Source organism: Tinamus guttatus, unplaced genomic scaffold, assembly GCF_059628265.1.
Source record: "Tinamus guttatus ecotype Peru unplaced genomic scaffold, ASM5962826v1 Tinamus_guttatus_pri_ptg001002l, whole genome shotgun sequence".
In the NCBI taxonomy this organism is placed as follows: domain Eukaryota; kingdom Metazoa; phylum Chordata; class Aves; order Tinamiformes; family Tinamidae; genus Tinamus; species Tinamus guttatus.
In genome coordinates, this window is record NW_028289536.1 from 2,652 (window position 1) to 24,735 (window position 22,084).

Consider the following 22,084-nt stretch of genomic DNA (forward strand, 5'->3'; position numbering starts at 1 on the left):
TACACTACCAGGACTATTCTCTGGGACCCTTTACAACTAACTAACCTACAAGAGAAGTATAGCAGGAAACCAGGTGAAACCGAAACTGAATATCTGTGGCGAGTCTGCTTGAGTGGTGGAGATCAAATAATGCTGAGTGGAGATGAAGCAAACGGCTATTGGGGCCCTGGTGTTTTCCTAAACCTAGGATCTGACCCACCAGATACTCCCCACTCAATCACCAGCTGAGTGGCCTATTGGGCTGGAGGAATAGATGCCCTGGACCGGGGAGAACCCTCCATAATTCCTATCAAATCACTAAGTGACTTATTTATTGCTGTCACAAAAGCTGCCTGTATCCAGGCCATGCATGAACGAGGGTCTGACACTGCCCCCATATCTGCCCTCTAGTCAATCCTGCAATGCTAAAACCACTGGTAAGAGGTGCCCCAGCCATCCTTAAGCACCATCTGGTGACCAAACGGGATGAGATAAGGTGGGACCCCAAACACAATGAGCAATTAGGTATTAATGACCCCCATCAACAGTCCCCACTTGGGCTGAGCTAATGCACGGAATAGCTAATTATGGCCATGAGATGGGTTGGTGTGATCCTAACAGCAATGCAAACTCTAAGCCCCAAAGTGAACATCACAGAGTGAGGCCAGTAAAGCAGGGAACTGAAATCAAGCTCAAAGGGAAAGAGCAGCAGCTCTCACAGACTGAATTTAAGAAATATAGGAATGAAGTATGGAGAAAAGCTCTGGCTCTAGGCATCCCAAGAGCTGCTATACAAGGTAAACCCACAGGCATAATTCTCAGTCTCGTTGAAGCATTCCAGAAATGAGGTAACGGCGAAAGGAAGGAGCGTACATCGACTCCTCCAGTGCCAGACCCTGGAAAAAGAAACAATCCCTTCTCTCACCTTAGAGAAGAACTGCAAGAAATGAGTTCAAAAAATGGGTAATGCCAGGGAGACGATTGGGCCTGCCTGTCAAGTGGAGGCTTATCAGTGGATAAGTGATAATGGCCCATATATCCTAATTCCTGTTGGTCCTCAGCAACAATTAGTGAAGTTTTTAATAGATACAGGAGCACAGATCTCAATACTAACAACACAGAAGAATGCCAAAAATCTGGGTGTGCAACCTGGACTGCAAAAAGTTACCATTACTGGTGTGAATGGAGCAAGTGTTGTGTGTTAAACTGCCAAGGTTAATCTATGGCTCCCGGGTGAGAGGCATGTGTTAGCTACTCGCTTTGCTGTTAAAGATCATTATGAAAATATTTTAGGCTTCGATGTTTTAAATGGAGGAACCTGGCATTTGCCAGATGGCAGCGTATGGTCATTTGGATCAAACATCTACCCCAACCCGGGTAGAAATTGGGAGGCTACAGCGCGTGTACTTCACACAGCCCCTGCACTCCCTGATTCAAAAATTGCTAACGTACCACAATACCCAATCTCTGCTGCAGCACGGAATGGCATCTCTGAAGTCATAGCTGACTTGGAGAAGCAACAGATTATCTCCAGAACCCACTCCCCATATAACTCACCTGTCTGGCCAGTTTGGAAAACAGATGGGAGTTGGCAACTGACAATTGATTATAGGCGCCTGAATGCTAATACTGCCCCTTTAACAGCTGCTGTGCCAAATACTGCAAACTTAATGGCTACCTTGCAAGCAGCTGCACACCCTTGGATGGCAACACTAGATGTAAAGGACATGTTTTTCATGGTTCCCTTACAAGAGAAGGATAGAGATAAAATTGCTTTCACATGGGATGGTATACAATACACATCCAATCGACTCCCACAAGGGTATAAACATTCACCTACTATTGCACATGCTGCACTGGCTGAACTTTTGCACACAGTCTCACTTCCTCGGGATGTGAAATTGCACCAATACATAGACGACATCCTAATAGGGGGTGATTCTCCCGAAAAGGTTGGGAAAGTAGCCACAGCAGTATGGCAAATCCTACTTGAAGCTGACATAGAGGTACCACCTGAAAAATGTCAGGGACCAAGAAAAGAAGCAACATTCTTAGGTACTTGGTAGATAGATGGCAGTGCAGTGATTCCTCCAGATACCTTAAAAAAAATTGAAGAGCTGCAAATGCCCCAATCAAGGAAAGAATTACAACAATTGATGGGAATTTTAGGATATTGGAGAAGGCATGTACCTGGATTTTCTGAATTTTCTATTATTACCCATCCATTATATTTGCTAGTCCGTAATCTCAATAATCACCCGCACGCTCAACCTGGTGGGTTGAAAAGCAAGCTTTTATTAGCCGGCCGGAGGCGGACCTCTTACAGTTTGCCTGAGATCCACACCATCTTGGGAAAAGTTTGTGTTTTTATAGACAGCTGCAACTCCTTCATACGTTATTTGCAGTTACCAGTTCTTCACAGCTGATATCTCATGGTTGCAGCAAGAGCAGGGCGGGGGGGGGGGGGGCTCAGCATAAGTAGCAAGCTATGTTCACAGAAGCAGAGAGCAAAATTAGGTACCTAGTCACCTCAACCTTATTAACCTCTTACATGGCCCCTCTTTGCACAGGGTCCTACATTTCCCCACTGTCTGTTGTCCCCTACCTCAAACCATTGAGGTAATACTCTTCTCCTGGGAGTGGGTTATAGTACGTCCTCGTGACCATTATTTTTGCCTCTGAAATTGTGCTAGCGATATGAGTGTGGATGCATTTTAAGATGCAAGGGAGAATGATCATAAAAATAAGAATATTATGGGACCAGCTATTGCAGACATTAGGGTGGTGAGCCATGGGGACCAGTTATACCACGACTGGAACAGATTCTGTTCTTGTGTCCCATGGTAATATTTTTCTTTTAGATTTCTGAGCACCATGGCTAACGTTTCCCTAATGACTCCTAACTGGTTTGCATAAAAGCAGCACATTTCTCCTGTAGGACCCTGTGCACCCTGTGAACTTTTCCCAAGACGGCGCGGATCTCAGGCAAACTGTAAGAGGTCCGCCTCTGGTATTTCAGCCACTGGGTCTGAGGCATTAATGTTAATATTTGTAGCGGCCCCATTGGCTGTTGAGCCACCTGTTTTGCTTCTCTATCGGCTAGAGCGTTGCCCTGTATCTGGGGGCTATTTCCCTTTTGGTGTGCTGGCCAATGGATAATAGCTACTGCTTGGGGGGGCCCACACAGCTTCCAGTAGGGCTGAGATCTCTTTATTTTTTTATGCCTTTTCCTTCTGATGTTAATAGTCCCCTTTCTTTGTATATCTGCCCCTGCACATGGGCAGTGGCAAAGACGTACCAGCTATCCGTATAGATGTTTACCACCTTTCCTCTTGCCCATCGTAACGCTCATGTCAGAGCAATGAGTTCAGCTCTTTGTGCCGAACTATCACGTGGCAACGACTAGGCCCCTATTACTTGGCCTTCTTGTGTTACCGCTGCGGCCCCTGCATACGGGACTCTGTCTTTTACGTAACTGCTGCCATCTGTTCGGTGGCACCCTGTACCCTAGTTGTTTCTTGGGACAGGAGGCCTAATGGTTCTTTAAGTAAGTACTGAGTGTGATGCTCCAGTGCCAATAACGAACGACACAGGTTGCCCCGAACCTTCCAAGTTACCCTGGGCTCTTGGGGCTGTCAGAGCCCCGGCCCCGTCAGTCATTTTCTTTTTTTCATAAATAGAATTTCTTGCACGTTTGGTGGCGCATTTTGGTAAGGACATTCATTTTTCCAATGTCCTTTCTTTTTACAAATCGTGCACTGATCTCGGTCAAGAATGGATGGTCTGGGGGGCGGGTTCCCCATATTATCTCCTCTTTCCCTTCCTTGGGGAAACTTCCTATCTATAGGACGATGGTGTGGAGTGGCTTGTAAAGCTGCCACTGTTGCTATCGTTGCCTTGGCGCAAAAAAAAAAAAAAAAAAAAAATCACCAAGGTATCCTCGGGTGTATCCCGACTATCAAATACTTTCTGAGCAATTTCTACTAGCTCGGTTCTAGTTTTTCCTGCAAACCCATCTTGTTTTTCTTTCTTTTTTCTGGGTTTGATTGAGACACAAAGGCCAAATTTATAGCTTTTTTGGTTTGCAGGGTCATCTGGATCAATAGGGGTATAAATTCGATATGCCTCTAGCAGGCGTTCCAAGAATGCAGTTGGGGATTCAGAGGATCCCTGTTTAACTTCTGCTACTTTTGACAAATTTGTAGGTTTTCTGCCTGGTGTTTTTTTTTTTTTTTTTTTTTTTTTGTGGAGCCCTTGTATCAGAAACTGGTGATACAACTCAGTGGACCTTTGCCCGTCCACTGTATGGTAATCCCACTCCGGCCGTTGGAGGGGCACACGTTCATCTTGAACGTTTCTACGACCATGTTCGGTCAGGTCTTCTATACCTGGTATTGATTCTCTAGCTCCTCTTAATATTTTCTCCCTCTCTTTCAATGTAAATAGAGCATGGAGGAGCTGTTGACAATCATCCCATGTGGGTTGATAACTATACATTACAAATTTAAGAAGGGATATCATGCTCCCACAATCTTTTGAGAAGGAAGGGTTTTGTTGCTTCCAGTTATACAGGTCCGTGGTGGAGAAGGGCGCGCTCCCACTTCCTCCAGGGACCTGCCTTAGCGGTAAAACCGATACCAGGGAGCTGGTGGAGTCAGGAGAGATGGCTTCACCAGTTCCCACTGGGCCATAAGTAAGTTTGACCCCTTCTGGTGTGGGTGGGGATAAAGGGTCGTCCTGGACAGGACCACCGTGTTGATCCGGCACCACAGAGGGGCTTTGTGCTTCTTGGGGGCTATAGGGTGGTAAAATCGGATCTTCGGGTAGCTCCTGGAGGACAGGGAATTTTGGCGCAGATGGAATGGGGGGCTTCTCTCCCCCCATTCTCATTGCTAGTACTTTGTGCCCATTTCCACATTTTACCATACACATTTGTAGCCAAATGGGGGGTTCTTTTAGGATATCATTCCACGGAACGATATAAGGAATCTGTTCGGGGTGGCCAGGATCCCCCATAACGATAAAAAGTACTCTTTGGACTACGTCGGGGTCGAAAGAGCCCTCGGGAGGCCAACCCACTCCAAAAGTTGGCCATTCACTTTTACAAAAGATTTTCAATTTATCTGCCTTAATATTAAACCCATAATTTAGGAGGGTCCATCTCCTAAAGTTTTGAAAGTTTGACAAAAAAACAATCAAGGGATCCTTCGGGAACAGAACTCGATTGTCCCATTCCGTCTGGATCAAAGCAATTTAGAACACAACACAAATGACACAAATAACAATTAGCACGACAACCGACACAAATAACAATGACCACGATACTACTTGCAGAATGTTCCAACCTATTCCAACCTTTTACCCAGGGCAACGCAGTGGCGTCCCACGCGTGCCGGTGGCGGGGAGTTATTGTCTCGTCAGACCTCCCACAGTCCACCACACCAGAAATCGGGGCGCCCCTTAACCTCCTGAATCGTACAATACCTTACCTCGAGGTTTTTCGAGATCCGGGGACCTGGAACGTCATCAGGTAGCGCTCCCCCTGGACCTCGGAGTTCCCTTAAGCTTATGAGGTGCTGCCCGGTTACCAAGGGAAGGCGGAATCTGGGGACCTGAAACATCATCAGGTAGCGCTCCCCCTGGAAGCGTTCCCCCAGCGAAGTCGGGTGGCCCTTCCCAACCAGGGAGGGCTGGGCGATTACTAAGATCCCAGACAAGCCCCCAAAATGTTAGTCCGTAATCTCAATAATCACCCGCACGCTCAACCTGGTGGGTTAAAAAGCAAGATTTTAGTAGCCGGCCAGAGGCAGACCTCTTACAGTTTGCCTAAGATCCGTGCCGTCTTAGGAAAAAGTCTGTGTTTTTATAGACAGCTGCAACTCCTGCATATGTTATTTTCAGTTACCAGTTCTTCACGGCTGATATCTCATGGTTGCAGCAAGAGCAGAGTGGCTCAGCATAAGTAGCAAGCTATGTTCACAGAAGCGAATAGCGAAATTAGGTACCTAGTCACCTCAACCTTATTAACCTCTTACATGGCCCCTCTTTGCACAGGGTCCTACATATTCACTCTTAAGGAAAGGCAAACCTTGTAAGTGGGAATTAGAACCTAAAGAGGCAGTCAACACTCTGACTGAAGTATTAAAAACGTTTCAGTCACTGGGTCCAGTAAACCCCCACGACCCTAGTGTAGCTGAATGGGGTTCTGATGAACATGCTACTTACTGTAACCTGTTTCAAACTGGCCCTGATGGACCAAAAAGGCCCTTATTGTTTAGTTCAACTGCATTTAAATAAACTAAGACATTCTGAATGGGAAAAAGGACTTTTATCCTTAGTCTGAGCAGTTAAACAGGTTGGGAAAATACATCAAGGACAACCTGTGCAAACTAGAGGACCATTTAATTTACTAGAAGCAATCCTAAAGTGGACTGCTCCCCCAGAAGGAATTGCACAAAAACCCATTATCAGGAAATGGTATGCCTATCTAACAGAGCTGCATATTTTCTGCAACTCAACTGAAGGGCATACTAAGGTTTCCAAATTGCAGATGTCTGTGAACACAGATGCATTAGCATTACAACAACCTTTTAAACCTTCACCAATTCTGAATGCACCACCCCTCATTGATGGTGCACCAACAGAAAACATTTGGTTTACAGATGCTTCAGCAAAAAGGGTAAATGGTAAATAGCTCTATAAGGCTGTTGCATTAAATATTACCACTGGTGCAGAAGTAATAGAAGAAGGTGAAGGTAGTGCACAAGTAGGAGAGTTAAGAGCAGTAGCTTTAGCTGCACAAAATGGAGCAAGGGTTATATATGTAGACTCTTATGCTGTGTGGGCTGGTGCCACACAATGGCTTTGTCAATGGGAAACTCTTAACTGGGAAGTAAATAGAACCCCAGTCTGGAGAAAACAGGATTGGCAGCTATTGCTGGGTATAGTGAGAAAAACATCAGTTAAAATGAGATGGGTGAAAGCTCATGCTAAGGATAATCAACCAGCCACAAAATGGAATCAAAAGGTGGATGAGTTGACTAAAATTAGAAAAATCAGCTTAGATCCTGAGTGGTATTGGTTGGGAGAATGGTTACATCAAAACCTAGGTCACACGGGTAAGAAAGCACTTTGCTGCACAGAGTAGAGGCTGGCCCATAAACAGGAAAACTTGTGAAACTATTCTCACCAAGTATCCTCAGTGCAGATTAAGGTTGCAAGCAGATCATCCTGCTAAAGCTCCACCTCTACATATCAATGAGGGGAAACCTTTGTGGTCTATATGGCAAATTGATTATATCGGACCATTCAAATCCTCTGCAGGATATCAATATATCCTCACAGGAGTGGAAGTGGTCTCTGGGTTGCTTCTGGCAACTACGTGTAGAAAAGCCAATGGGCGGAGTACTGTGCAAGGACTATTGTCTTGGTTCTCACACCTACCTACTCCCGATTTTATCCAAAGTGATAATGGCTCACATTTCTCATGTAAAGAAGTGCAAGATTGGGCAAAGCAAGAAGGAATTCAGTGGGCATTTCACACCCCCTACTATCCCCAATCAAATGGGATGATAGAAAGAGCTAATGGCTTGTTGAAAAGGAGCCTCAACCCACACAGGGCCCAATGGGATATCCGACTTCCCAAAGTGCTCCAACAATTAAATAATCGTTATGGGCCTACTGGAAGCCCTGTAAGCAGAGCATTCTTTGTGAAAACTGAGCTTAGTGCTCAACCTAGAGGTAAAAGAGAATGTCCAACAACATTACAGCCAGGACAGCCTGTGATGGTCAATTTACCATCCATTGGTACTGTGCCTATGACTGACTAAACCTCATTGTCCACTTGCCTGGGAAACTACTGATAGCAGTGGTACAAAACATAGAATTAGTGCACCATGGATTTTTCCTTCTTTTTAAAATGGGGCGGGGGGGGGGAAATGAGACAGAGCGCGACAGAGATACTCATTGACTGCAGGTTTCAGGTTTCAATTAAACTATTCTATCTATCTATAGCTAAACTGAAACATGGAGATAGTTATTAAATTCTGAAAATGTGGGACTAATTCATTAACCTCAACTATTCAAATGATTTTATTCTTTATGACTACTTCAGAAGTAGACGAAATAAAAAATAAACCATAAAAGGTAACTCAGAGCAGACAGAGTGCTCAAGTGAACTGCTGACAAAGTATCTGTGCACTTTACATCATACCCAAGCTTCTTTTTGAAATAGCTTTCCAAGGTAAATAAAAGCATCTTGCAGCTTTTGCTATGAAGCATTTTATAGCTTAGTGCAAGCAGTGGCTTGTTTCAGTAGGCTACTTAAAATGTATATTGATTCCTTATGGACCAACTCATTTCAGATACTGTTCAAGTGGCAGTATCTCATTACCTAAAGCAATGCTACAGAAAAATGAACAAGTTTGACAATTGATGAGAAAGTCCTTCTGTCTGTACCCTGTATAATGTATCCTGGGCAGGAAAGAACCTACATTCTCACAAGAAGAGTCACCAAAGATACCAAGAACTATTTAAGTGGCAAGTTAAGTAACTTCTTTTCTAAAAGCATTCTATATTGTTCCCTTCTGTACGTGTGCCCATGCATGCCAGATCACTCCAAAAATTGGTAATTTTTATCCATACATAAGGCTAGACCACATCTACACATCTCCAGTTGTTTCCAGAAATGCAGGATTCTTAAATGACTGCTTAGGTAGAGATACTGAAGGAGGAGGATAGGAAATAAGTGCACATGTGTACAACATGTCTCAAAGAAGCCTGCTACTAAGAAACTCCTCTTTTAATGGCTGTTCATACACCTGTCTTCACTAGGTGACTCCAAAGCAGCACTATATATCTGTAATGGAACAACGCAGAGTCCTTCACACAAACAGCCACTCCAAAACTGCTCTCCTACCAAGTAATGCTTCGACTCCAGTATTTGGTAAAGGCATAAATAAAACTGGAGATCAATGAGAAGAGATATTTAAGATAGGATAGGATACATTATAACTCACTAAGTTTGCCTTCTTCCTGAAGACTAGAAGGAGTTGGCATTTCTTTACTTCTGAAGATGAATTTCTGCAGTGCACTGTCCATTATCACCTGAACCAGAAATCTTCCACATCAACTCTTTCCCTCCATTATGCTGACGTGTAGATACTTATCCAGACACCAAACACCACAGCATTTGCTGAAAAGTACTCCCCCATATGCAAAGCAGGATCCTTGATCTGGACAGGACTAAATTGGCCTTTGCTCTTCAAATATGGAAGCAACTGCCATTCCGCTACAGGAATCATACATTTGTCAGGGGAATAAATAGCTGCATACCAAGAGGCTGTCCAAGGAAGTCAAATATAATCAAGCTTAAAGAGCAAACGTGCTCTCAGGAATTACAGGAATTAAAGCAGCCTATGCCACATAAACCCTCTAAGATCTTGCTATGCAAAGGAACTCCCCATCTACATCAGAGGATAGAATCTGCACAAAACAGAGCAATGTAAGCAGCTGTTAGCAGGCACTGAGTTTAGTGTCATAGCAGTACTCTGCTTACAAACAGTAGAAGGTACAAAACTAAGTAGTAAAGTAAAATAGTAGAGATGGATTTTCTTTCCAGATGCAATTGTTTAGAACACAATTCAATTTCCTCCATACTTGGCAGAATTTATCTAAGTGGTATACTTCGTAGTATTTAGTATTTATTTATACTTGGTAGTATTTAATCAAAGATTAAGCTTATAGGCAGAAAAGTATTCAGAATTTTGACTGGGTCCAATAAGCATCAATGTACTTTACTGTAGTCAACATTGTTTGTAGTCTCTCTTACTATAAGAGTAGGAAACTGCCTTGCACACACTGATGAGAAAGATCTCATTCTAGATGAGACAGAGGAGCCACAGCTCCCCCACCACAAGTCAAAGTACCCTTCATACCACTGACAGGATGAGGGCATATCCCTCATCACCAACTGATCAAAGAACTGGTGATCGATTGCAAGATTCTTCCCATCAAAAGGGGGATGGGAAGGGGAGCCAAGAGGATATAGGATACATCAAAGGCTGGATAGAGAAGTAAAATTGCAGTGATTACTGCAAGTCACCCATCACTACCAAACCTGTATGCAGCATTCGGTGATCACTTTCATTAAAGTTGAGCTCTCTGGATCAAGCACTGACAAACTATATCCACTAGATATTAAAAACCACCTGTGAGCCCTTTCCAGAGCATCACTAGAAGCTAACTAAAAAAAGCTTTGTCCAACTAAATTTAAGCCTTAAGCCTTTTTATTTTTATTTTTTATTTTATTTTTATTTTTTTTAAAATACTCAAGGCAGCTGTTTTTTCTGAAGAAAAAAAAAAAAAAAAAAAAAAAAGACAGACATATCCTGGAAAAGGATCATGATACAGGGAAGACAGAAAAGGATGGTTGATGATCAGCTAAAATTAAATTGCTCTGACAAAGGAACAACCAAAGTCAAAGATGGAAAAATTGAATTGTTATCTACTAGGGAATGAGCTCTGCTCTATGCACTCATGCACCAAGCAAAGTGAAGGGGGACGGGACAAGAGACTGTCTTCATATATTTTAAGGAAGACAAGGAAAAATAAACTTTGCTTCAAGTGGTTTAAATTGCTGTCCCTATGTATAGGAATGACTAAACACAAAGAGGATTCCTGATGAACTCGTGAGCGAGTTAGTAAGACAACAAGGGCTCAAAGACATTTCCCAGGAAAATCAAAGTTGAAAACTCAACAGAAAATTGTTGAGCGTTCCTCAGTGAGTAAAGTGCCTCTCAATAGCGAAAGAGAGGCCCAATGCATTACTCACCTTTCCCATAACTATGATACAAAACACTTCAGCTCCTTAGTGGGAAGATCAAAGTTTCACCACTTCTATTTCTTACTGCAACGAGGGGCAAACTAAGTAAGAGAGCAGGTGGATAAACATTTAGTTAAGGGTTATGCAGGACCTTGACACCAGTTTCTTAACTAGCACAAGACGACTCTCTGCTTCTCTACACGCAGAAAAAGTACAACTGTTATTTCCATTTTCTCTAAACAGAATATTCTCTATTAAAATCTGCAAGTCCATAAGCTTAAAACGTTCTACAATTACAGAATCTTCCCAAAGGATGGAAAGAGGTGATTTGTGACTGAAGACAGGAAAAAATACTGAAGTCTATATCCCACTTTAAAAGATACCAAGACAAGAAAGTTTTTAATTAGTAGCAAAATGAGTGCATTTACATACCACTAAGATAGGCAGAAGACCCTGTTGATGATGAAACAGAAAAAAAAAATGCATCAAGATGAAGTTAAAACAAAAAGAAAAAATACTATGGGAAAGTAGAAAGGGGGGAAAAAATCTGTAAAGGCATAAAAGTACCTAAGATATCATTACTGATATATTTTCATCCTTTTTAGTTAAGAGCACAGCATAACATCCCAATACATAGTGCCAAAATTAACTACATCAACACTTATGTGCCTGTTCCAAATACAGAGCTGCCCTAATAGAAACCTATTAAAAAAACACAAACAAAAAAGATCCCTAAAAAAGCCTACACACTTAACACTCTTGTCCCAAATCTTTTACATGCCACAATATAAATCTTTTCAAAAAAAAAAAAAAAAAAAAAAAAAAAACCCTCAACTTTATAAATATTTTTCTCATATTTTACATTGAAAAAAATAGTGTAGTTCAAACATATTTTGAAGGAGGGAATAAGCTAGCATTAAAAAAAAGTATATAACGTCACCAAGAGAAGTTGTGCTTACAAATTAATTCTATGCACCATTTATACAACCTTGGGGAAAATATTTAAAGTTAAAATGAACCAAATAAAACTACATAACACAAGATTAGTTCAAGAATTGCGATAAGTGAAACAAGGTTTTACACGAAGTAACTAAAAAAGTGCTTATTACATACATATACTAACATTGCTATAAAAGCATGATCTGGGGATAAAAATACTTTTACTCTTTCTGAAATGCAATGACTGCTGCCAGAGTACATTTAATCCAAATGCAAACAAGAATTGTTACTAATTTAAAAACAATACCTTTGATGCTATGCACTGAGACAATACTCAGTAAATCAGTTTATTTCCCATGTAGTAGACAAATCCAGTCAGTGTAATTATTTTTCTTCATGTGAATAGCTTTTCAAAGTGCTTAATTTCCCACACAAATATGTTCACTGTGAAAACACTGGGTCTTCCAATACCCCATAAAGCTTTCCAATTAAAGGTTAATTCTTGAAATTTGGAACTGTAACATGAGGGTTTTCTTGCTATAACAATGTCTACACTACAAATGGCTAAAGAGCAATTATGTGTGGAAAAAGTAGAAGAGTACAACAGCTCAATTAAGGAAAATAGTTTTAGTGCACTTTGCTTGTTTTAGCCAACATGCTACATTGCCCTTGTTGTGTACAAAGTGAATCTGAGGATTTCCATTGTAAGAAAGAAATGACTTGGCAAGCAAAACTGTCAACTGCCCCTTTTTTCCTCATAGACTTGGGACATTTTAAGACAGAAGTTTTGGAAGACATTACACAATTCTTTCTGTTTTTATTATTAAATGAGAAAGTCTGATTTGTTACATTGTCACATTGCTAGTCAGAAATGCTGCAGTGCTGAAGAAAGCCAATACTGAGTCAACCCAAGTTCTCATTCTACAACATTCGTTTACAAAGAAATTATAGTAATGTTCAACATACCCAACACAACACTCCTTGCTTTCTTCAGAGAGAAGTCCCATCATTCTTTCTCTAATGGGGTAGGTTAATACATAAATTAGATTTTTTTTTTGGACAATACACCCCCAAAATATTTATGAGACCAAAAAGAGCTTCTACAGATGTTCAAGAAATCTTCACACGTCATCATCATCTGATGTATCGCTGCTGCTTGTCTCAGAATCCTCAATTTCCAGAGCAGGTTTGAAAGTGCTGTTTTTCCAGGGGCTAAATTTAAAGTCACAGATGAGGCTGTTTTTCAAGATGCCATTTTTCCGAAGGCCATTTTTTTGTAACTAAAAGAAAAGTATTTAGACAGATAAACAGTTAAGTGCAACAATTAAGTTTCCGTATTTTCTGTATCACAGACTCACAGAATGGTTAAGGTTGGAAGGGACCTCTAGAGACCATCCAAGTCCAACGCCCCTGCTCCAGCAGGGACACCTAGAGCATGTGGCACAGGGTGGCATCCAGGCAGGTTTGGAAGATCTCCAGAGAAGGAGACTCCACAGCCTCTCTGGGCAGCCTGTTCCAGGGCTCTGTCACTCTCACATCTTCACCTACCTTCACCTATAGTAAGTCTACAGTACTACCATTTCTAAGTATATACACCTGGGTGCCTTAACTTCTGGATCAACTACCTGGATCCAAGAACCTCCAACTGTGCTAAGTTGGGCTCTTGCAGTGAACAAGAGCATTATCCTCTTTTGCTCCTTCAGATTCCTTCCCTAGTGACCACTCCTAGGTGGTCTCTCCTGCGATACAACCCCCCCTTTCTTCTAGTCTGCTGCAAACTTCGCTACTATGGGAGGCTGTGTCTGAAAAGATGAAGGGGCCCAGGAAGGAGGGATGAGTATCCCATTCTCCAACTACCTGATGCAGTTGGAAAGACAAGGAAGACAAGGAGGGAAGAGAAAGGAAACAACTGGTAGGAAAAAAAAAAAAAAAAAAAAAAAAAAACACCCACAAAAAAACCACAACCCACAAAACTGAAACATCAATCTCAGTGAAGTGGTATGTAATCATTGAAATTACTGGAGGTCCCCCACAAGACAGATATTAAGGACATTCACGTACAAGTTCATAACAGAACATTAGCTTAGCATCACCTGTTCACTAATGACTTGGAATTCCCTCATCTCATCCTCTGTTAGTGGAGCACATGTTTCATCATTTTCACCATCTTCCTGCCAGCCCATCTCCTTTAACAACCTTTAAAAGAAAAAGAACAACATTAAGCAATTTGTTGCATGCACTTTTCAAGCTTTGCTTAGGTAGATATATAAAAATCTGTAATAAGTAAATTAAGCAGTCTCTAATTATTACTTTTTAAATAAAGAGCTCTCATACAGAGGTAAACATCTTCAGGTTTTTAAACAGAGGCTGTTAACCTTGTTTTACCTGTACATGCTTGATTTCAAGATTGCAAAATTTAAACATTTAATAGCTTAACAGAACATATTCCTATTTTCAAGCATATATCCACATCATCACTTGCATGTACCAAGTATGACATTTCCTGCCAGTAGGCTTAGAATACAAAATAGTCTGCCCTCTCTGCCAATCCTCTAAATGTAAGGCTGCAAAAGTTCTTGGGTCAAAAGGTAGATCTTTTTTAATTGTGAGAATTACAAGATATGGCTGTTGGATAGCATAAGCAGCTATGATGATGGCTTTTCATATCCTATTTCAATCAAATGGCTGCTGCCAGGAAAGATTTCTTGGCATTTGCTCAAGTATCACCCTAAGGGCAGGTCCTGGTATTTCAGCATAGAAAAACTACATCTAGGAGTGAGTTCTGGGATGAGGGAAGGAGAAATGGACAGATTGCTCCGATGCCAAGAGGTTTCTAAAATACACGCCAGAACCAATATAGGAAGCCTAGAGCTGAAGAACACTGAAAATTTAAATACAGAAGTCAGATGAACTGAAAACTGATGTCCCATTTGGTACTTCATTTAGCCAGATACCAACAAGAAAAGTCCTTGAGTATAACCTGCCACAGAACAAATTCCAATGGGTGTGCACTGGGCAGACCTGTAGGTAACCTGCAACAGAACTGACAGCTGTTAAAGACAAAATAAAAGCCTGGACTTGGAGGGAAGGAGAACAGAACTACACAGCTTATGAAAGAGGAGTTAAAGAAAAAATGTTTACAGAAAAATGAAGAACAGCATTATCAACAGAAAGCTGGATAAATAATGCACAAGTTTGTTCTTTTAATAAAGAAATGTGCATTTTATATATATGCGCACAAAAGATTCAGGTTTTTTTTGTTTGTTTTTTTTGTTTGTTTTTTTAAGAAACAGTAATCTGACTTTTAAAGTTTTACTGCAAGCAAGCTACGATGTTGATACTATTATATACAACATAGTAAAGAGTTATATAGCTTCTCTTAATGTAAATAAAGTTTAGGTAGCTAAATAAGTTTTAAGCAACATCATCCTAAGCTAGCCTTCTAGAAATGCTTAAAAGAATGTGAACCACACTTAAAAACACACACACACAGATCCAAAATTATCTGAAGCTAACACCAATGGGTAAGTACATGGTCACTGCATGCCACAACTCCCCCAACAGAATAGGAGCCCCACACATGCTTTCACAAGGTGTGCCAATATGTTTATTAGGCATGCAAAGCCATCCAAAAATTAAGCTGGTGACCTCAAGTTAGAGTCATCAGAAACAGGCTCAACACAACACATGTTTACACACACATAGAGGTTACAGCTGAAGGGCTGGTAAAATACAGAGACACTCTAGGTCTCCAGAATACCACAAGAAAAGAAGCTTGCCCAGAAAGCTGTGAGGGACGCCATTTCAAGTGACCAACTAGATTTGACTCCTATCTTCTAGTCTAATATTGCTGCTAATAATTTATAGCAGTAAAGGATTTTTTTTTTTGCCAGTGGGGAAAAATAAGGAAGACAGAACAGAGCAGGGTGCATTTCACTTTTCAAACTTGCAAGGGAAAAGAGATCATGAGTTCCCTCATAGGTACTACAAAAGGAAGAGCTCTCTAGTCCTATGTGTACCATAGGATCTATCACTAGAAAGGATGTTGCATTTCTTTAGTTATTAGGAACATCAGGAATTAAAATAGACTCCTGAACAAGTTCACCTCCAAGGCTTTTACAGTTGTGATTTCTCAGCAGCACTGCTCTGTATCAATAGCTATTACAGTTACTTTTGTGAGAAACTAGAAATGTTTCAAACCTTTTCTGAATTTACTTCCCCTTCATTGTCTTGTGATACTTTTGATAGTTAAAGTCAGCTATATAAAAGTATTAACTTCTTTATTTCAACAATGAGGAAAAACAGAGCATGTTACATAAGACATGAACTTGATCAATTATGGTACATTAAATGACAGGATTTATGTGCATTGTTTTTCAGTTTTTGGATGGAGCTTCCGAGATGGTAAGAATTTAAGACAAGCTCACTTACCATTTAGGAACATTTTTTTTTAATGTAAGAGTACGTACCTGTGTTCTGCCTCAAGTGAGCTTGAAAGAACACCTGCCTGAGGGAAAGTTGAAGATCGAATGATCTGTTGAGATGTAATCAAATCATTTCCATTCTCTTGTGGAATTTCATTTTCAAAGTTTCGGTTTATATCTTTCTCATGATAAGGACTGTTGCTGTTATGCAAGTCAAAGGAGTCATCATCCTGTCAAAAAAAATTACATAATTCCATTTACGAATAATCATCTGCAAATGCTGAAATTCAGTCATTCTGTTTTATTTAAATCACTTTTAAATGGAGAAACTCTATACTACTTCAAGAAATAATTTTGTTCATGCTTCAGGAGTTTGCAATATCCAGATACTAAAAAACAATGTATATTATGTCACTGATCAATTAAAGCAGAAAGCTCCATGCTCTAGTGCAAACTTTCTAGTTTGCTTCAAACTTCGCTCAAAATCCAAATTTATTTGTCTTTCATATTTTAAGAAACACTAAGTTATCTACTGTAATTACTAGCAAGCTTTCTAATTAAATAAGTATCAAAACTGTGTGTGTCAGGAACAGTTTGAAATCAAGAGAATTAAGTTTATATCACTTAAAAGGCAGGCTGCAGCCACCATACCACAACCAGCAAATTCATCTGATACAAATTTAAGGAGATCAGACATTGCTTCTAAATCCACCTAACATCTTCCTCTACACACATATACACGCACCCCAACCACAGCATTCTCAGGTTGCTGTATAGTTAAGGAACTATATACCTCATCTAGCTAAGAAATAAGAACTAGGAAGAGAGTGCATTTAAAAATTAATGAAGTTGACGCAGATATTAGAAGCTCTGAAATCCTCTCTCAACAGCTTTTTTTGTTTCCACTCATTCAACAGTTTTTAGGTCTTATTTGGTAACTAGCCAAGCAGCCCTAGAAGTTTTACCAACTGTAAAACAGAGTAGGATTATTTAGCTAACAGCCTTTGGAAAATGAAACCCATACATATGGTGTGTAACACCATTATCCACTGCAGTAGGCAGCTGCTCAATCAACCAGTGCTGCACTTGTGAGAAATGATACTTCAGAGCCCAGGACCAAGACCATCATCATCATTCCACTTCTGTTTACCATGTTATCCGCTTCCAGGAATTTTAGAATGATGAGCAAGAAATTAAGAACATACATCCTGGTAAACACACGTTCAGCTATTAAAGTAGAAACCTGGAGAATGTTATTCAGATAAATATTCTATGATATTCATAGAAATAGGAACAAATTTAATACATTAGGGCAAAGTAACTTCTTGCAAGCATGATTCAGCTGCTGATCATGATTTGCCTCATTATTTTAGAGATGAAGTCTGTTACAGCAGGCTTTAAAGTCCCATCGGCAGGACCATATTACAGAAGATATCTCCCTATCCACTCAGGTGCACACTATGCCTTTGCTTTATTAAAATTAACTTGAAAGTAGGACAACCATTACATGATTTGTTAACCTCTTCCAATGTCCATTAATGTAACAGCAATGGCAGGGAACAATATGCATGGAACTAACATCATCATCCTGCCACAACTGAAAATGCTTCCTCCCCTGCTACACACACACACACACTTTTATTAAAAAACTGAAAAGCAGATAACCAAATACCATTGGTACAAGTATCATGAAGATATTAAGTATTCAGGACAATTTGAGGACTAGAATCTTCCAAAAAGTTTATGTATTATTTTTCAGAATTCTGAAGTTCAAGATAGCACTTTCTGAAATATCTTTTTAAACTTAAGCTGAACTTTTTCCTCATTAAACAGGGTCAGAAGTCTCCCCATTATAAGGAATGCACACTGGCAACACTTATTTCACTGAATCACAATAATCCTTCCCCTAAAACACTCATTATTTTTGCTGATTTGCCATTTGTGCCTTTTTCATCCTCTAAATCACTCATTTCCAACAAACATAAGCTTGGAACAGCTTCATCCTGACTAGGCATGACAAGAATGCTCATGGCTTTTTGCTGTCTGGCACTGAAACTGGCTCTTTCTGGCACGCTGTATCCTCAGATGCCACCCAAACACTGCACACATGGCACCCTGCAGAAACACCCGACATGGTATCACACAGAGCAGGTCTTGCAGCTCTCAGAAAGTAAAAGTGCAGGCTCTTCATATGTGCATAAACCAAACTATTGTTCCTACAACTAGATTAAGAGATCATCTGGCTAAACATTCTAATTTAGATAGGAAGCAGTCTGAGAAGCAGAACTCAGAGAAGCAGAACTCCAAAGCCTTGAATGACATTATTTCATCAATTCACAGAATGATTGAGGTTTGAAGGAGCCTTTAGAGATGATCTAGTCCAGCACAGCACTGGAGAAAGAAGTAATTGGGATAATTTTTAAAAATTCATTAAAAGGTCATGGCCTTGGATCTCTAAAAACAGAAAATGAATGACTTAACTGCAACACAAGTTTCTTCAATGAGCTTTTTTCCTTGGCACTGCATATCTGTTTATAGCCACAGAAGTACTTTATGTTCAGTCTGAAATCTGTCATTGCTATATCTATAGGAGTTATAAATCAAACCTTCTCCTGCCCAGCATGATTCTCATCTTCATGTTCCTCTTCCACTCTATCTCGTTTCAATGTTTTCAAAAATTCACTCTTCTTATCAGTCCGCATTCTTGTTAATTTTGTTAAACGAGGCTGACCAACTTTGTCAACAGGGGATGAAGAATTTGACCGATTACACTAAGGAAGGGCCATGGGAGGGGAAAAAAAAAGAATTTTAGGAGATTATCTTTTATAAAGCATTGAAAAAACATTTAAGAGTACCTGTAGTTTCACGTTTCATGTACACTCACATTCGAAACCAGAGGGAACATATTTGTATTTCGGTATATACAGGTCTTTTGTATGATGCCTATTTATTAATTTATGAAGACATAGACTTATGGAACACTGCTAATGAAAGGTGGACCTCCACAAACATACCATACATTAGCAGTTTTTAAGTTTAAGTCTATGAGGTTGAACTTCCTAATGCATCATTTTTACTGCATGTCAAACCTACAAGGCAAACTGTCAAGCACTCCAAGGCCACAGACATCCCTTTCCTACCTCAGTCAAGTAATCAAGCTAAAAAATGGACAGATTTGATAAAAAAAGATTTGCTTTACCTCTTTCGCTGAATTATGTGACACATTAAATGCCTTGGCAGTTGATTTGAAAGCACTGAAATTGCCAATACTATATGCAGATTCATGAGGAAATGGATTCCCAAGTTTATTTTCTTTTGTTTGGCTTTTCCACTGTGTCAGCTAAACAGAAGATTAAACAAAAATGTAAAGACTTGTTAACTACATCACAAGTTTTCAAGAATCTTCAGAAAAATGATTAAGCAGAATGAAATCTACAACCATTATTTAGTGTAAACACCTTTCTTTTGTGGAAAAGACAGACTGTTTTATAAGCAATTCACTCAAATACTGTTCACACCTTCGCACCAGTTAAATACAAAAACAATCAAGACCCTGATATTTGACGCATTAAGAACAGAAATATAGAGCTTTTCATATCTGAAAGTAGTACTGCTAGAGTTGAGAACAACTCCACAAGATGCCTTTGGGGCACAGAAAAATTCATGAAGGAAATCAGGAGATAAACAGAGAATGTTGCACAAAAGCTAAATGACAGTTCTAGATTGATTGCGGTATCACAATATCAATAATTGGGATAAATTCTGAAAGTATTTATGTGAACTATCATTATCTACTAGGTACTCTTCTGTTAAAAACAGAGACAAAAGGCTTTGCTACTCCATAAGTTAGAAAATGCTCCTCACACTAACCTGGACAGCTCCTGCACACCTCAAAAAAAGGTAATTAAGAAATAAAGAGAGATCAAAATAAAGTACAGTTTAAAAAGAAAAATAAAGTGTTTCCAGACACTTGGGGGGGGGGGGCTACAATTCAAGCACGCAAGACTTGAAATCATAATACTCTAGGTATAGCACACTTCAGCTGAAATGAGCACATTCAGAATTAGACTACGATTTTTTTCAGCATGTTGTTCATGGCACCAGTATCCAAAACTTACCTTTGCAGGTGGAGTGGCTGGTTTAGGGACTAATCCTTTATAAACACTTGTGCCGGTTCCATTCTTGACCGACTGTGAATGAAGACCTCCAGCCACAGGGAATCCTGATATCTGCAGTTCTTTAGTACTCCCCTTTTTAATGACCAGCATTCTTGGAGATCTAGATTTAGGATTCAAAGGATACTCTGGAAAAAGAAAGGGGAGGAAGGAATAGGAAAAGAAAAAATATATATACTTAATTGTGATAATAAAAGTAATTACATATTTTTAGGTTTCTAGTTCATAGGGTACAAGGTAGTCATGCAGTGCAGAGCAAACAAGAACTCAGTTCAGCACTAACTTCATCAGTAATACATTGTACAAAGTAGAGTAAGTTGAAGTTCTGCTCCATTTTCTACAATCATCATTTTTAACATTATTTGACTTGGCATGGTAGAATTTTAGCTTTTGGAAAATAAAGTCATTCTTCAGTCAGAAAGCTATAAAGTATTTGTTTGCAATTTGTTAATAATTACCTTCAAAAGATTCATTCCTAATATTTCAGGTTATTACTAAAGAGTAACTTTATACATTTATTAAAAAATCAGTTTAGAGTCAAATGTTCCACATGAAACACTATAAATATAAGGAAAGGATGTGTATTACCCTAGACCATGGCAAAACCAGCTTTCTCTCTCCCTATGCCTCAGTTGAGCATAACATAACTTTTGAAACTCACCCTATTATTTCCAGATTCAAGACAGAGACAGTCATTAAAGAGATGGCTGATCACCACACCCACTAAGCAACTGACATTTGGTGTCAAACACACACAGAAGAGTTAAATTTTTCAAAAAGTGAAATAACAATTTTAATCCCCCCCATGACTAACCTCTTATAAAGAGATACAGGTTCTAAGTTTATTGCTTTAAAAATTGTACAGTCTAAATCTGCCATCATCTTAGCATGAATTGTATATTTAAAACCTACAGATCTTTAAAGTAGTAGCCAAATACATCAAATAGAGATGAGAAAAGAACCCAAACTACAGTTCAGTTCACTGCCCACTCTCTCAGTTTTCCCTGAAGTAAAAAAAAAAAAAAAAAAATTTATCAACGCAGGCAACATGGTTGAAGACATTTGCTTCCTGAGAGCTTAAATCTGTGCAAGCCAGCCTGTTCTCTCCAGCCCTCCCAGGTTCCTTTGCAAGTTCTTCAGAACACAGAAGTTTTCTTTCATGAAGCCTTCAGCTCGCTATTACATCACTAGTTTAGCTAACCCACAGTCATCCTATTTCCTCTCTGGAGGAGAATTCTTGACGTCTTTAAAGACAGACATGTACTACTACTAGGAGAACCACCCCGCCTGTACCTGCATCTACAGACCCATAGAATGGTACCCAAATGGAAGTATTACCTCTTTTATGACAAGGCAGTTACTTCTGGCAACATCAAGGTTTTCTCCAATTCAAACCACGCTACTGTAATATTTGGGGAAAAAAAATATCCCCGTAAACTGTTTCAAGTTAAAAAAAAAAAAAAATTAGGTCTCTGCCAGATTTTTATACTACAAAGTCAATAATACTCACCCCATACACCTGCAGCTAAAGATTTATTCTGGTTTGATATTCTCTCATATTCAGGATTCAGCGATGGCTGAAAGGAAGTTTGAACATCATTAAAAATGAAATTTAACTGTAAGTCTTAAAATGTGGAATTGGTGAAATAAAGAATCACAATAACATCTGAAGCATACCCTCTGCTAACAAAGATTTGTAAATGGGGACAGGCTAGACATGTCTCCCCACAACACAACCAAATGAA

The 22,084-nt window shown here is 39.8% G+C and overlaps 1 protein-coding gene across 2 annotated transcripts in view; it reads right to left on the reverse strand.

Moving 5' to 3' along the window:
• Positions 1–12,537: 12,537 nt before the first annotated feature.
• LOC104569779 (vasculin) overlaps positions 12,538–22,084 on the reverse strand; it is a 28,036-nt gene continuing 18,489 nt past the window's right edge. The window contains exons 6-12 of one of the 2 annotated variants that reach the window (XM_088538316.1): positions 21,850–21,916; positions 20,283–20,467; positions 19,364–19,504; positions 18,771–18,935; positions 16,210–16,394; positions 13,834–13,936; positions 12,538–13,020 (exon numbers count right to left, since the gene is read on the reverse strand). In XM_088538316.1, coding sequence (XP_088394442.1) covers positions 12,862–13,020; positions 13,834–13,936; positions 16,210–16,394; positions 18,771–18,935; positions 19,364–19,504; positions 20,283–20,467; positions 21,850–21,916 — 1,005 coding nt within the window. In that variant the 3' untranslated portion in view covers positions 12,538–12,861. The remainder of the gene's footprint in view (positions 13,021–13,833; positions 13,937–16,209; positions 16,395–18,770; positions 18,936–19,363; positions 19,505–20,282; positions 20,468–21,849; positions 21,917–22,084) is intronic. The other variant, XM_088538317.1, reaches the window with a different exon arrangement.